Here is a 15,300-nt window from a genome sequence, read left to right on the forward strand (position 1 = left end):
ATTCCAGGAAATATTCACTTACTCAATTCCCGCTGCTTCTGGTCCAGCTTTCGATGCAGTTTCGAATGCTGCCGCTGGGCTCGCTCGTCCTTGTGGTAGCTGGTGTTCGTGTGCGGAGGTGACGGTGAGTGTGGCACGTTTCCTTGCGGTGTGTGAAGCCCATGGTTACCAGCGACACCAGAACCGGCACCGGTACCGCCAACATTACCACCGTTCGCTCCGATCAGCTGCGGTGGATACATTTGCGGTGCACCGGCACCGGGCCCTGTTGGGTAGCTGGCGGCGATCGTATTGAAAAATGGTCCCGTCGTACCATTTATCTGTAACAACAAACCAATAGAACAGAAAAAATAAACATTATATAACACTAACTGCATAAAACACTACAAAAAACAATTCTGATTCTGGTTTGCTCCATTAACACCCGTACCGTTAGTACTATTTTTGCCACGGTGGCAGGTTTTCGTGACGATTCCATTAGGAAGGGAGACAAGTACAGCGTCTAACAACTCCAATAATAATATCAAACTAACCACCAAAACATGCACAACAACAAGAAAACAAATCTTTTCTTCTCTATGTTCGATATCACACGATTGATAGGAAGGGCTTTTCCGTTTTCTCTATCACCCACGACGCAAATATGACACGTCAATACGGTAAATGCGTCCGACTCGCGTAGAGTCGTACGGTTCGACTAAATGCACAACATATTACTCTATCTTCTCCACCAAAGAGAGCGACAGGGAGATGCTTACTCTGTCTCGTTTTTTCTCCCTATCGCTCTCCCCCCGACAGGTTGCCCTTTCAAGCCACATCGCACTATTGGACGATGATGGACAAAAATTTATTAACTGATAACTACACATTTTTAAGACTCTCACACCTCTCGAAACACTATAAGTGTACTTTAAAAAAACTTCAAAATAATATTCTTTTTGACTGCCTAGTTTATGAGGTACAAGATAACAAAGTTAAAATTGACACACTTTTTTCAACATCCAATTTTAACTAATGTTATTTTTTTTATTAACAATCAAAGCGTGTTGTTGTCTTCTTATTATGAAGCGTTTTCCACCCTTAAGCTACCCTGCGTTAAAAGTTTTGGGCATTTTTCGTTCATGATCTTTGTAGGTGGAGTCGTCCAGTACTTGAACGAAATAAGCAGTAATACTGATTTAATTTCGCTCCTAATAATCTACACAAAAGTGTTTAGTTTGGCTATACAATGAGGAAAATCGTATATATTTGTGATAAGCCAAACATTACTTTTCAGCATGGAATTATTCCTGACATTACAACATTACACATATTTCCTTTTTAGTAATCAATCTGGAAGGTTGGTTCTTTTTTTAATCACGACATTTTAAGAGAAAAATTAACATATTGAATGTATCGCTTCTGCACCATAGAACAGAAATTGTAATAAGAAAAATTAAAAAACTAATTAGTAAAACAAAATAAAACAAACGAAAAATTTTAAAGTTGAACGATCATAATTCTCATCAAAAGAGATTAGATCAACTGGTTAACTGGTTAATGTTAAACATGTTACCATTAGAACGATTAAAAGAAAGGTGAGTTACCGGGATGCCTCACCTCAATAAAGTGAGAACGCCTGAGCGCGCTCTTCTATTTCAAAAAGGTAATATTTAGCCCTTACGAGGTAGCTCTTCACCATCTTGGAGCTCTTCTCTCTCATAAAATAGTTCTTCGCTATCTTGAAGGTCTTCCATCAATCCATCTCACGAGGTAGATCTTCGCCCTTATGAGGTAGCTCTGCTCTATCACGAGGTAGCTCTTCACCATCTTGGAGCGCTTCTCTCTCACGAGCCAGCTCTTCGCCCTTACGAGGTAGCTCTTTGCACACAGTGATCGTGAAGCTGTCAGAAAGCCTCATCACTCACGTATTAGTGAGCAGCTGCCCTCTTCTTTTTTAAAAAGAACTATTTGACACAGCACTAGTAAGCATGCAAAATGAACAAGCCTCATATATTCGCATAATAAAATGTCTAATTTCCACTAAAGCAAATATATAAAGCAAAACAACAATTACTCATCTTCCGTGTTCGGTTCAGCATTGAAAGAAACTTTAAAAACTGTAATTTTTTAACTACTTTAAAACAAATCAACATCATAAAATAGTAACAAGATATTCTTAAACGTCATTTTGTTCCAGACCGCCCCCATAGTGACAATCGCTCGTCAGTCATTAGCCTCAAATAGGTTGTTTCAGGTGGCACATAAATGCAACAACAGCACACCATAAAGCGCACATACACACCGCACAACCACCCCGTCGGTTCATAACAAGCATTCAGAAGGGACAAACAGTAAGCGGCCCCCGTACCAGACGATGCCAAATCGCCACGTAAGCCTTAATTTGTGTCCAATCGCACGCTCCCCGCTGACGATTCGCCATTCTATTGGGTACGGGTCGGAGTTATGTACGCTGCCGTGTTCGCCGCGTACGTGGCAGGCTGATAATCGAAAAGGAAAGGCAAAAAAAGTGTATAACGCCAAATAACCCCGAGTCTGTGTATGTTATCAACACCACTCGCATCGCGCTCCCCAAAAGCCCGCAGTAGTAATGTGCGCCGTGTGTTATCTTCTTACAACCGGCAACAAAAAAACATGTTGCACACATTAGTTTGGGCGGCGTCGGAGAAAAGCCTTGCACGAGGCTTTGGAGGCTTGGCGATGATGTCTGGCTACCGTCCGTTTCTCTGTTTGACCACCCCCGGAGGAGGTGCAGAAGCAACAATCTGAGTGTTGCTCTGCGAGATGAAATTGTTGCTTGCCGACAGGAAGTAGCGTCTCAAGCGAAGATTTGTGACCACAGAGCGGAACAACGGCTTTTGGTCACATATCCAGCGTCACTCAACAAGCCACGCCACGCCGGTTTATGACTGCAATAATGATGATGATGATGACGACGGCAGAGTAGGTTTAGGGTTTGTTTACTTCAACTTCTTGAATGACTCTGGTCTGTTACGCTTGCATATCCCCCCACGCTTGTTGACCACTGCTGATTGTTGTTGTTACTCAATCCACACCGTGGTACGTTGTTGTCCCGTGTTTGGACTAGATAAGAGTACACACAGCGTCTTTTCGGAGGTTTCGGGGCGGACGACGACATGTGGGAGTGGTGTTTGCAGTTTTATTTTTAAAAAACGAAATCCTTTTCCTGGAAGCTCTTGGACAGGCATTCCAAGTGCTGCGAAAGATCTGGGCTAAACTGTCGGAAAACCTGACGTACACAAGCAGAGATAGAATGTCGAGAGTGGAGATTAATTTAGCACTCGATTGCTGCCGATTCTACGAAGCGGAACCTCTCGCTTCTGCTAGGCTTGATGATAAAACTGGCCACGCCAGCTATAATTCGTGGCCCATTCGTTGTTGGTGGTACCAATCCGTGTCACCGCCACCCCTTCACACCCTTCGGCACTCACAAACGTAGCGGAAGTAGATAAACTTGCCCCGATACTAGCTCAACACAGACACGCATTAGACTAAGTCGGCGCACGTGATGGGCGAGAGTGGGCGAGAGTGGGCTTGAACGGAAACAAGGGTTAGCAAATTAGTTCCAGTAGTTTTCTGTTTGAAAGCACCACTTCTCTTCTGCCGAAGGCAAGCTTTTAACGCTTTTAACTATTTCTGCGCCGTGTGGCGTGGCAGGAGCAGTGATCGGCAAGAAGACGGGAAGGAAAAAAAAAAAACCAAGCACACAAAACATTCAGCGGCCCATAAACATGAAAAAGGCATCGCGCACCCGCACACCAACACCAAACTATCGCGACAAGGCGAGAAGGCCAATAACCGCCCCAAAATTGCACATTGACACGTCCACGCAGGTGGTGTTGTGATGTCTAACCTAACAAAGAACGACAAAAATGCGATCAAATGACGCTGCAATTTTCCTGCCACGCGGCACGAGGCTTTGCTGCATATACTCCCGCCTCCGCTGGCCCAGGTTGCCACCGCATTTTTTCTGTCACAAACAAATTGTCACCCGAATTTTAATTTCAGATCAATTGTGTCTCTTTAGCTTTGTGGTGGTTGCACAACATAAAACGATTCACGACGCCCTTTGCTCCCCGTCCTCCTGTATGCGATTTTATCCGGTCGGACTTCTCCTCGAAAGTATGCAAAGCATCGATCTAAACATGTTTGACGACCAGACGCCACGCCAGCAGGAAACAGGTAGGGTGACAAAACGCAATTTTGGGCGTTTCTTCAACCGCGGCAACCGGATGTATGCCACACGGTGGGTTTAACTTGATCTCTCCGAGCGGATCCGGTGGTTCTTTCCGCACGTGGACTTCCCGTGGTTCAACAATTTTGCACACCACAAACGCTGATCTCTTCAATAGCGGTGAATGATGATGGGAAGTCAATTAAAAATCGCAACAAAAAACAAACAAGACGCATCCGAAGGCCTCTGGTCTATGCATGGTCCCCTACCGGAACTAGAAACATTTTTTTTTTTTGGGTACAGCCTGTACGCGGAGGCCATTTTTTGTATTATTCGACCAAGCGATACGACCTTGAAGCGAGTATGAAGCCACAAAAATGCAATTCGGCACAAACCTCTGACACACAGGTCGGCCGATCCCTGGTCGATCGTTTGGTGGTGTGTTGTGAAGTTTTGCCACTGCGCAATAGACCAGCCAGCCAGCCCCGCGGCTCGCAAAACATTCATCAGCATTGACATTTTGCATTTGGACGCTTCTTCTTCTTCTGCGGTTCAAACGAGGGATGATACGAGAGGGTTTTCCATTCCATAAGGGTGGAGAGGACCGCTTGCTATTGTTTTAGACTTTTTTGGGGTTAATCGCGATTCGTGTGTATGTGTGGCAATCTCTACCGAGGGGTGGTGGATTAAGTAACCTTGTGACTTTCGCTTTGCGTTTTAGCCACGCATGGTTGTTGACATTTGATGGTGTCTCTCACTGATCGGGGAGGGGGGGTTAAAACTTCTGACTCCTGACCTCTCTGGCTCGCGTGCTTCGGTGACGGATATTTCATCATTTCTCTCAAGCAACAGCAGCCGCATCATGTGACAGCACCATGCCACCAGATGGATCCCAAAAAACACAACCTCTCGCCCGACAATGTTGCGCCCAGAGCCAAATGCCATCATCATCGAGCGAAGGTTCGGGACGATGGTGGTACTGATGGTACTGCTGGTGATTTGATGTTGGTGCCATCATCATGTTCGACAACGTAGCGCGACATTCATCATTTTACGGTGGTGGCTTAGGGGGGAAGAAAAACATGCGAGTGTGTGTTCCTTTCATTGCGCCAATGATGGGCACCAATTACGCGTACATCAACGCCGATGCGCGACAATGTAGTTGCGCTGTAGCGTGACCCGTGGGCGCTCGTCTGTTGAATGCGATAGACAGCTGCGCGTTTGGTGCGCGCGGTTGTTGCACACGGAGCAATTCCGGCCCGTTGTCGATTATAATTGTTCATATTTTTTTTTTTCTATCCTCACCGCATTCCGCATTTTTCCTCCAGTCTTCCAGTTCCCCAAGTGTTCCCAAGTCCTCGGTGTGTGATGCTCAGGGGTGGTCATGGTGAGACCATTTTTAAATCGACGCCTAATACATTGCGCGAGGCAAGCAGTCCGTACTGAGGGGATGAGGGTGTCTCTTTGCTCTGTGCGTTGCTCATTACGCTTGATATATTTTCCAACAATCACACAACACCCAGGCTCTTTGCGTGGCGGCCAGGGCCAGGGAGAAGGAGAAAACACTCTTGTGTTCCGGCATCTGGACGCAGCGCAAATGGTTGTGCGCACACGTACCATGGAGCATGCATGCTCTGCTGGCCCGTTCCAATCATAATCTGATCAAATCCGGAAGCAACACTTCCTCCGCCCGCTTCTGGGCCACGACCTTCCGAGATTCCCCAATGCGCCCGGGATGCGAACTAGAAATAGAGCCGAGAAAACGCTCGTGTGCGTGCGTGCTTTTTCCAACAGCCATCCCTTGTCCCGCGGGGGGAAGCGCTGATGTGGCGCAAAGGGCCAGAGCAACAATCCCGTTAGTAAGCACCACACAACCGATCAACAAATTTCAAATTCCCACCAATCGAATGTTCGATTTCTTCGTTTCGTCAAGCTTTGCTTCCTTCCGTTAGAGGGCCGATTTCTCACAAAGTCGCTTAGCCGATGAAAAAAAATATCCCCAACGCCTAACACGCTGGAGTGTGCATTGTGTTGCTAAAAGTATATAAACAGATATATTAGTTAAAAAGACAATTTCCCCATACACACAAAAACTTCATTCTTCGGACATCTCCGGTTGGCTGGATACGCGGCTTTTGCGGCTTTTTTGAGTGAGCCCAATAATAATATAGACGCTCCCGCCCGTCAGCCAGAATCATAAAACTGTATATTTTTGCCCATTTTTATGATCACTTTTAACCGCAATCATTTAAAAACCGACCGGACCGTGTAATGGGTCCCGGTGTTCGGCGTTGGCCAGTAATCTTTTTGCCATTCTGTTTTTTTTTTTTATTTAATGGTAAAAGAGGTTTAATTAGTTTGTCGTCTGCCAGCGGGTCCACCTTCTTCATCCGAGCCGCCATCCGAAAGGGGGAATTAAAAAGCGGCAGGATTGATTTGCGTTGTGTCTCTTCTTTTTTCTTTTTTTTTTTGTTGAGCCAATCGCGCAGAAAATCGCGCCGCAGCAAATAAACATGCGGAAATCATTAGCCTTGGGTGGGTTCTGTGCGTGCGTGTCTTTATGTGGTGTGCATATGTGGAGGGCGTTTTTATACACATCGGACACGACTTTTACGATCCCGGCTGACCAGTTCTACCCCGGGAGATGCTCTCGATGCTCTTGGGTCGACCATGCAACATTACGCACCAGAGCTCCTCCTAAAGAAGCCCCTAAAGCGCACACAGTCCTCCAAAGATAATGCAGTTTTATCGGACCTTTTTTCGCTGCTTCCTTTACTGCTTGTACCATCAGCATAGGCGGCCAGCAAGAAACCGGACAGTGGAACTGTGGTCTAAGTATAGCTTGCGATACACATTAACAGTCGTTCTTTGAAATGCCATTTCATCGACGCACCGGCGCGGAACCATGTTTGGTCTACAGTGTACTTGTTGCTTCTTAGTTATCCCCACAGCTTGTGCTAACTGCTGGAGAAAACATGCATATTATTACGTTTTGCAATGCTACATCCAGCAGTCCGAAGCAAACAGAACAGAATTTAATTGATGAGTAATAGTAAACCCGGTACAACTGCTTGAACGTTTGGTTCGCAAAAAAAAAAAACAGAACCAATAACACGCACTCCTCCTCACTCACGACCGGATTCTATTCAGCAAAGCATCAAGAATAGTAACGTTTGCGAGCGTTAAATAGCGTGTCCCGGAGCTAAGCTCACCAACCGCACGGACAAGAGAACAGCAACACGGGCGAAGCGATGATGCTGTGCCGCTACTGAACGTGCCACAAATTAGCAACAAATCAGCGATCAGCGCGTACCTTTCCGCTTGCCGAGTGCCGGTTTGAGAAATGTGTGAATTTCCAGGCGAATAAGTTAGCACCAGCTATTTATTATAGCTCTTAGCAGGAAACCTAGCAAGATCCCCATGCGATGGTGGTGCGTCATCCAGACAGAGAGAGAGGACACACAATCTGGACAGTGTAGTAATATGCCCCTCACACCAACCAACACGAAAAAAAAAAATTGGTAATGTGAGTAGAGATTTCCTTGCTGTGTTTAAATACACATTTCCGCGGTACGCGGAGTTACTTACAAATGCTGACGGATGCAGATGATGCTGGACATTGCCTTGCCGGAGTGGTTGGGGCGGCTGGGTGGAAAGGATGACGTGTCGCAGCGTGCCATTTTCGTCCACTATCTGCTGCATCATGTGGCCGTGAGGTACCCGCATCGGCATCGCCATCGGGGGCGTACCATTCTGCGACACCATTGGCAGTGTGACGGGTCCTGCAAAAAAAAAAGTTGGAAAACGAAAGCATTAGATTAAGGATGTATATAGACAGGTTTTCCGACTCGGTTAAAGATTGCTGGGCAGTTTCGGATAAACTCCGGATAGGTAGAGAGATCTTCGCCCTTATTAAATCGACCCCCGAAGGATGCTCGAGGGCATATCTTACACAAAGAACGCACGGAATACGCCATTGCAGTTTGTTTACGCTTTCCTTTATCCCGCTCCCTCCCCCCCGAAGCCTGTTGAGATAAACGAACCTTCTCTTCCCTTGTTTTTATGCGCTAATTTTGCTAGTCGGCAAAAGTCTGTGTAAAATCGATTCTTAAAATATCCCACCAAATCGACATCGGCGTGGTGTAGGTAGGTAGGTCGCGGATCCGTGTGTGACCTGATTTTCCATTCGGTTTCACAGATTAAGATGCGCAAACTTCGCGGCCTCCGCCTTTCTTCCTTCATCCCACCACTTGCGCCCCGTTTTGAATTGTTATTTACGTATGCACTTTTAAAATCAACTCGCCATGGCAGGCCGTACTCTGGACAGAAGACCCTCACACGTTCAAGATACTACCGTGCGGAAGGAGGGTTATAAAATAAAACAAAACATGTGGCCACTTTTGCATGTGCGTGTCTGTGTTTTGTGGCGCAGGTCAGACATTCCAGGACATACACACCATGTCTCGGTGCTCCACCGTTCGGTTAATGCCCTCGCGAGTAGCCAATTGGAGGCAAATAAACATACCCCATACGTCGCGTCAATGCGTCGCTGCCATACCATACTTTGGCTTTGGTCTTGGCCGTCTTCATTCTCTATCTTTCTACTTGTACGTCCGAAATCACGAGTACTAATTTACTGTTCAGCTGATGACGAACACTTCACCCCAGGATGGCATAAAGATGAGGGCGAAGTAGCAAGTAGAGTGTACGTGCGGTAACAAAGAAAATACACCGTCGGTACCGTTGCTCAACAAAGCCGAGAAAATGCGTGCGTCCTTCCTCTTCAGTTCCAATGGATAGTAGTACCGGTCACAAGTCGAAGAAAAGGGGGAAAAAAGACCGGATGGAGTAAACAAAATTTGCGCCGTTTGCGTCTTCTTCGATCGCGGAATCGTTTGCGCCGGTATGCCGGTAAGCAAAGCGAATTTGCTTCATTTGTTCTGTACTGATACTTGGCCCTAAAGTCGCATAACAAAAACAGGCCAACAGTTGTGGCTAAAGAAAGAGGGTCACATACTTATAGATAAAATACATATTAAATTACTTTAGTTCTGCAATGTTTTAATTTCTTTAATAAGCTACACTATTGTGAACTTAATTGCCAAACTAAACTCCGTTTTTTGGTACTTGTTTAGTCTGTTTTCCAACCTTTCTTAACACTAGAACTGCCGGTCAAGCAATGTTGACTGGTGTCGAACATTTCAACTCCAATATTTTCCAGTGTTGATGAATAACTTTACACGACATTTTGACTGATGCTTCTTCGAACGATGAACCAAGCGTTAAAAAGGCGAAAAAAGGAAAATATTTATAGTGAGTAGATGCAGTATAATTTACTTCTATAACAAAGGGAAATAAAAAGTGCTTTTACGATTTCATCATAAGTAAAGGCTGATCCTTCTTTGATTGAGCCTGATGAGCGGGCACGATCTGAATGTACGAGGTTACAACACATCAGAATGGACTTTATTTTATTTATTTTTTCGATTTTCGATGCTGGTATTTATTTACTTATTTATTATATTTATATAAATTCAAATTGTTTGCCTCTGGGGCTACACAATGTATATGATTAAACGATGGTTGGAGGGGGGGGGGGGGGGGAATTATGATGAGGAGTCATTAGAGGCAAAGAATTTTTATGGAGTAAAGGTAGTGGACTCTAGAAGGCGTGTTCGGAAGTGGGAAATAGGAAAGATGAAGTAGAGCAGCTCGTGATCTCTGTTGAAAGAGACGCACATACGGCAGCGGAGAGAATATGAGGGCACAGGAACGGTGTAGTCGTATAGAAAGCTACGGACAGCGAGGCGCGTAAACTTCCTCTGAACCCTCTCTATTCTCTGCATAGCGGTTTCTCCGGCTGGGGTCCACACTACGCTTGCACAATCCAGAACGGAGCGAACCCAGCTACAGTACAGAGCCTTTAAACATACAGGATCTCTGATCTCAGAAGCGGAAAATTAGTGCCTAGTGCACTATTAGCTTTATTAACTACATCATGGTTGATGTGTTCATCGAACGACAGTCCTCCGTCCAACCAGACCCCAAGATCTTTCACGGTGGTTACCCTGCTTTTTTGGGTGCCGCATAAGGAGTAGTCCCATAACAGCCGACCAGCAGAAGGACTCCCGAAAGAGACGACACATCATATACGGGGGCCAGAGCACCAACCCATTGTTCAAACACCAAACAGAAAAGTCACTAAAAGAGCGTTGGAGAGATCGACAGTCGGAAGACGAAGACACCGGGAGAAAGATTTTGATATCATCAGCAAAAAGAAGGTAAAACGGATAGGACTAAGTGCACTTCCCTGAGGAACGCCAGACAAGCCCACAAATGACGATGAAAACGAGTGTTCCAATCTGACTGAATAAGATCGATTCGAACAAAAGTACCCAATCCAGGACAAGATTGGTCCTCCAAACCCAAGTTTCTCCAACTTTGCAAGCAGTAAGTCATGTGGCAAACTATCAAAAGCTACTTTGAAGTCAGTATGTATGCACTCAGCAACAATCATTCAAATATTAATGAATCTAAGTCTATACACTCATAAAAGCGGCCCAGTTTTAAAGAGACAGCAGTGCCGGCCTTCAAACGACAGGACCGGGGTTCAAATCGCATCCGGCCGGTCCCCCCGTACTGAGGACTGACTATGATGGCCGGCGTGACCTAGTTCTTTAAACCAGGAAGAAGAAGAATAACCGATCCAGACCTTCAAACACCGACTATACGGTAAGATGCTATAAAATAAGTCTAATAAGCCATAATATTACCGGCTTGACGTCAATTAAACCAAGAAGAAATAAGACGAATAAATAAATATTTAAAGACTTTTCTCTATAAAATAGTGTGACAAAATTTATTTACTTATTTATTTATTTATAAACAAGTGTAATGATCTATAGCCCAACAAATTATTCGAATGTGCTTCAAGTTAGCTTACTATGGTGATCAATCATTACAGGAGACTAGGTGCCATTACTCTGGATAGTCACTCCTACCTTCGAGGAGACGGTCTGTATGATGTACGACATCAGGTCCTGTGTGGTCGCGTTTTCGCGTATCGAGCTCTTGGGTGTCTAACTCTGTTTATTTTCAACAACTGACGAAAAACTGAGCTATCGAACTTGACAATCAATCGTGCTTTCGATTGTAAAATGCAAAACGCAACCAAAGAAGGCACCCACTAAGCGAGAGCTTGATAAGTAAATCTAACCGATTTGACCAAGAGATCGAGAGACCTTGTAGGTCACACCATCTAATGGCTTACTAAATTTGCTGATACCACGTAGTTGGGCAGTCAGTCCTCACTACGGAGGGAACGATTTGGATGGGATTTGAACCTCGGTCCTACCATGTGAAGACCGACACCCTGGATCCCTGGAAAACAGGATCTTTGTATCTTCACAAAAAAATAAAACCAACACATTTTATTAAATAAAATACTGTGAATTGCAATTGAAACAGGCTTAATTCTAGCGCGACCCAACTTCATTTATCTCCACAGTGCATAAGATCTTAAAAGATCATACACATAAAATGCTCCTACAAACGATTTTCAATAATTATTTTCAATGCAGTTGCCCCTGCTTTACTTCATTGCACATTGCAAGCAAAACTAAATGCCTAGCATCGACATCTCCAGTTCCTTCTCCAAACATGTCTAGCCGGTCACAAAAAAAAACATAAACTGTCCTTGGAAATATTCCCATGGTCGGAATTTGATGACACTCCCGGCCAAAACCAGTGTTCGTGCACCCAGGAGGGTTGGGTTGGGAAACAGAAAACCACCGACACACACACGCTCGCACATACGGTTGGGCTGGGAATATCAACAACGCGACGCTAATTGACACTAATGCTGGTCGGTCGGGTCGTGTCGGCTCTGTTCAGTCGCCCGCTTTCCGTCTGAAGCTTCCCGTCCAGTTTTCGGTCCCCGGTTTTCCACCCGTCCCGAAGTGGAGATTGGTTTCGGACACGCTTTCTTCGCCGGTATCGGGGTACACTTACGCGGGTGTCCTGTATTAACGTTCGTGGTTGTGCCGGTTGATTTGATGAACGATTTTTCACAGCTTCACCAGCACCACACCGAGGGGTGTGCGTGCGAAAGCAAATTTGACTGCGATACGGGTTTTATCGGATGCACTTTCAACTGCCCATTGATATACACCCGAACTGCATAGGTTGGTAATTTATCGCACATTTTGTAAGCTTATACACAGGACCACGTAGTGGTGGGATGTTGAGATTTTTCATATTACATTTCTTTACAAAGTTATGGTCGTCTAAATAACGCCAGTCGCAAAGGGATGGCCATAATCTTCGGGGAATAATGAGCCGCAAAAAAAGGTGAGGTTCAACCCGATGGGTGAGGTTCCATCGCACGCGGACACGTTTCTGTCTTTTCTCCAAATAATAAAGTGCTCTTCGCCAATGGCAACCGGTGACGGTGATGGTCAACGAAATGGTTCAAACCCTGGCTGGTGATCACCAACCACACACGAGCGCGCGCGCGCGCCTCTCCCCGTGCATCTAGTTATGTGAAGTTGGAGCACTGTTGCGATGGCAATACACCAAGAGACAGAGAGAAAGAGTGCCAGGGCCAGACCAGACGGTCATTAATATTTCGTGTTTATATACATAGACAATTCTCCACCATACCGACATCCCATCCCACAGACGCTCCAGACAAACCCCATGCTAGGGGTTGTGTTCTCCAGTGACTACCGAGAGGGAGCGAGCGCGCGCGTGTGTGTTGGCACAGAGAAGCGGACAGAAAATATTTCGGTATAACGATGCGTACACTCTGGGCTGCAATCGACCCCCTTTGCTGGCTGATGCTTTCGACCCAAACCTTCCACACAGACACACGCCCAGCGGGAGCAAAATAGCGCTAGAGCATGCATTTTCTGCTCCCCAGCTCTTGGTCTCCTGTATCTACCCCCGTTTCCCAACAGTTCTTCTGCAACTCATAGACACACACACGCACACACACACAATAATGGCTCCAGTTTCCAAGCGCCACCCCAAACCGTGTACCAACGAACGAAGACGAGCAAGCGCCGTGGTGGAAAAAAGAGCATAACTAATCAAGGTCATTATTTGCACAGAGTACAATCAACCCATTGGCGTGTGATGCTAAGGCGTCCCGACCTTACCACCACCCCGGTACCGCCGGTTGGGCAGGTTTAGAATTGGGGTGGGGAGGTAGAAAATGAGAGAAAAATACCTTCAAACCTTCTCAACGAGGTTTTTTGCTTCTAAGAGTAAACCTCAAACCACCTTGAAGCACCTTCTTCCTTTTTACCCCCTTGGCGTACACACTCCATTCGCGCTCATCCCGCAACCGTGTGGTAGAACCAGTTTTGAAGTTCTTCACCTTTCTTTAAGCTCTTCCAACTTTACCCTCCCATCCCTTCGGTTCATCCCTTTGCAGCGTCGTGTCCACAGCGCTGCCCAGCTGAGCAGAAAAGCGAACGGTGGTCGCTCCAGAAAGAAAAAAAAAATACAGAGTGGCGTTACCCACCAACACGCGCAACGCAGCAAAAGAAACCGGTCAAGAGAATCTGGGATCTTCTTTTACTTCTGTGTCTTGGCCACACGCACGCTGGTAAAGGATGCTCGCTGGACACGGCAAGAAAGACATCGAGGCAATACAAAATCAAAGAAAACAATCAGGGAAAGGAAGGAAGAGAAAAAAAAAAGAGGGTGGCGTGTAGGAGGGGGAGGGCAAAATATCCCCCCGAAAATCTTCTTCACATACCGAACGGGAACACACTCACACACGTAGAGCACACAAAACTCCATCAGCCGTCATCGCATCGCATCATGTTTTGCAGCTTCTTTTACACTGCAAAACGGGCGCCTTTCACGTCTGTTGGTTGTTGGCCTCTATTCCAAGCCCCCCCAGCCCCCCAATTTACCACCACCCTACGAAGACGCCCCCGAACGGCGAACGGGCACTCCTGAGGCGAGGAGATTCCAAATTCCATTCTCCAAAAAATCGAACACCCGTTCTTAAGGGCGCATTCGGTTCGCCACCCTTTGGGCTGTGCTGGTGGTGTTCGTGAAATCATGATACGCGAGCCTGTGCACCCTACGATACGCGATGATCTTCCTTTTCGCTTCTTCCGACCCTTTCATCATATGATAAACAATAATAAGTGAAATCCCGTTACCTAGCGACGAACCTCCCCCGCTCGTCTCGGCCCACCTGCTACGGACTCTGCTGGGAGCTGCTAATGTAATCGCTTACGTGTTCTTGTGGCCCTTTTCTTTTCCTTTCTCCCTATGATGCTGCTTGTTTTCCTCTATTCCTTGAGGAGCGCATCATCTCTCCTGACTGTCTGTCTGACTCGAAGAATGTTGTGGAGAAACGGGGCAAAAGACTAAATTTGGCACTAAGACCCTTTTTCCGTCCGCCTCGTTGCGTTCTTTGCTAAAGAAGGGAGAAGGGAAAATCCGTGGCACAGTAAACGCTTGAAGGAGCTTTTGTTGTGCTTCGATCGATAAAACGGAAGATGATAACGTGGTTGTGTGTGTGTGTGTGAGAGGGTTCTTCTAATAAATAGAGCTGCATCGGCACGAAATATGGGTCGCTGTTTAAACGCATTAAGTAATCCTCCACCCCCTCCATTCGAATTTGTGAATTAAATTCTGGAAATCAATAACTTCTTATACACCGTCTTTCTAATGCATCAGGGAACAAGCACATTTGCTACAGCTGATGGTGCTTTAAAGTTCAAGACTCTAAAAGCGAAGGCACCACAAGAAGAGAGCGAGAGAAAGAAGAAGGTTGAAAAATGATCAGCTCGGTGTAACGAACTGCATGCACTATAGACTGGTTGATACTAAACCACCATTTTATGGATATATTTCACATGACCTCCTGATAAATGCATTTGCCCTGTGGATGCTATAAAGTGTGGAAATTCGGTACCACTGGTACCCTGGTTCGCCGCTTCTAAACCCTGAAGCGAAACCCCAAAAGATGTCGAAACGGTCGGTTTACGATCGCGACCACATCGAGACACGATGAAGAGATACGGCTGTGTATCCTTTAACTGGTGTGCCGGTTTCGACATAGGTTCTTCGAAGTGGTGCAT

At 46.0% G+C, this 15,300-nt stretch overlaps 1 protein-coding gene across 1 annotated transcript in view; it reads right to left on the bottom strand.

Moving 5' to 3' along the window:
• LOC126563779 (fibronectin type-III domain-containing protein 3A-like) overlaps positions 1-15,300 on the bottom strand; it is a 46,571-nt gene that overhangs the window by 4,020 nt on the left and 27,251 nt on the right. The window contains exons 2-3 of the mRNA XM_050220513.1: positions 7,784-7,977; positions 23-320 (exon numbers count right to left, since the gene is read on the bottom strand). Of these exons, the coding sequence (XP_050076470.1) occupies positions 23-320; positions 7,784-7,977 (492 nt within the window). The remainder of the gene's footprint in view (positions 1-22; positions 321-7,783; positions 7,978-15,300) is intronic.

The sequence above is a fragment of the Anopheles maculipalpis genome, chromosome 3RL (assembly GCF_943734695.1).
Source record: "Anopheles maculipalpis chromosome 3RL, idAnoMacuDA_375_x, whole genome shotgun sequence".
Lineage (NCBI taxonomy): Eukaryota > Metazoa > Arthropoda > Insecta > Diptera > Culicidae > Anopheles > Anopheles maculipalpis.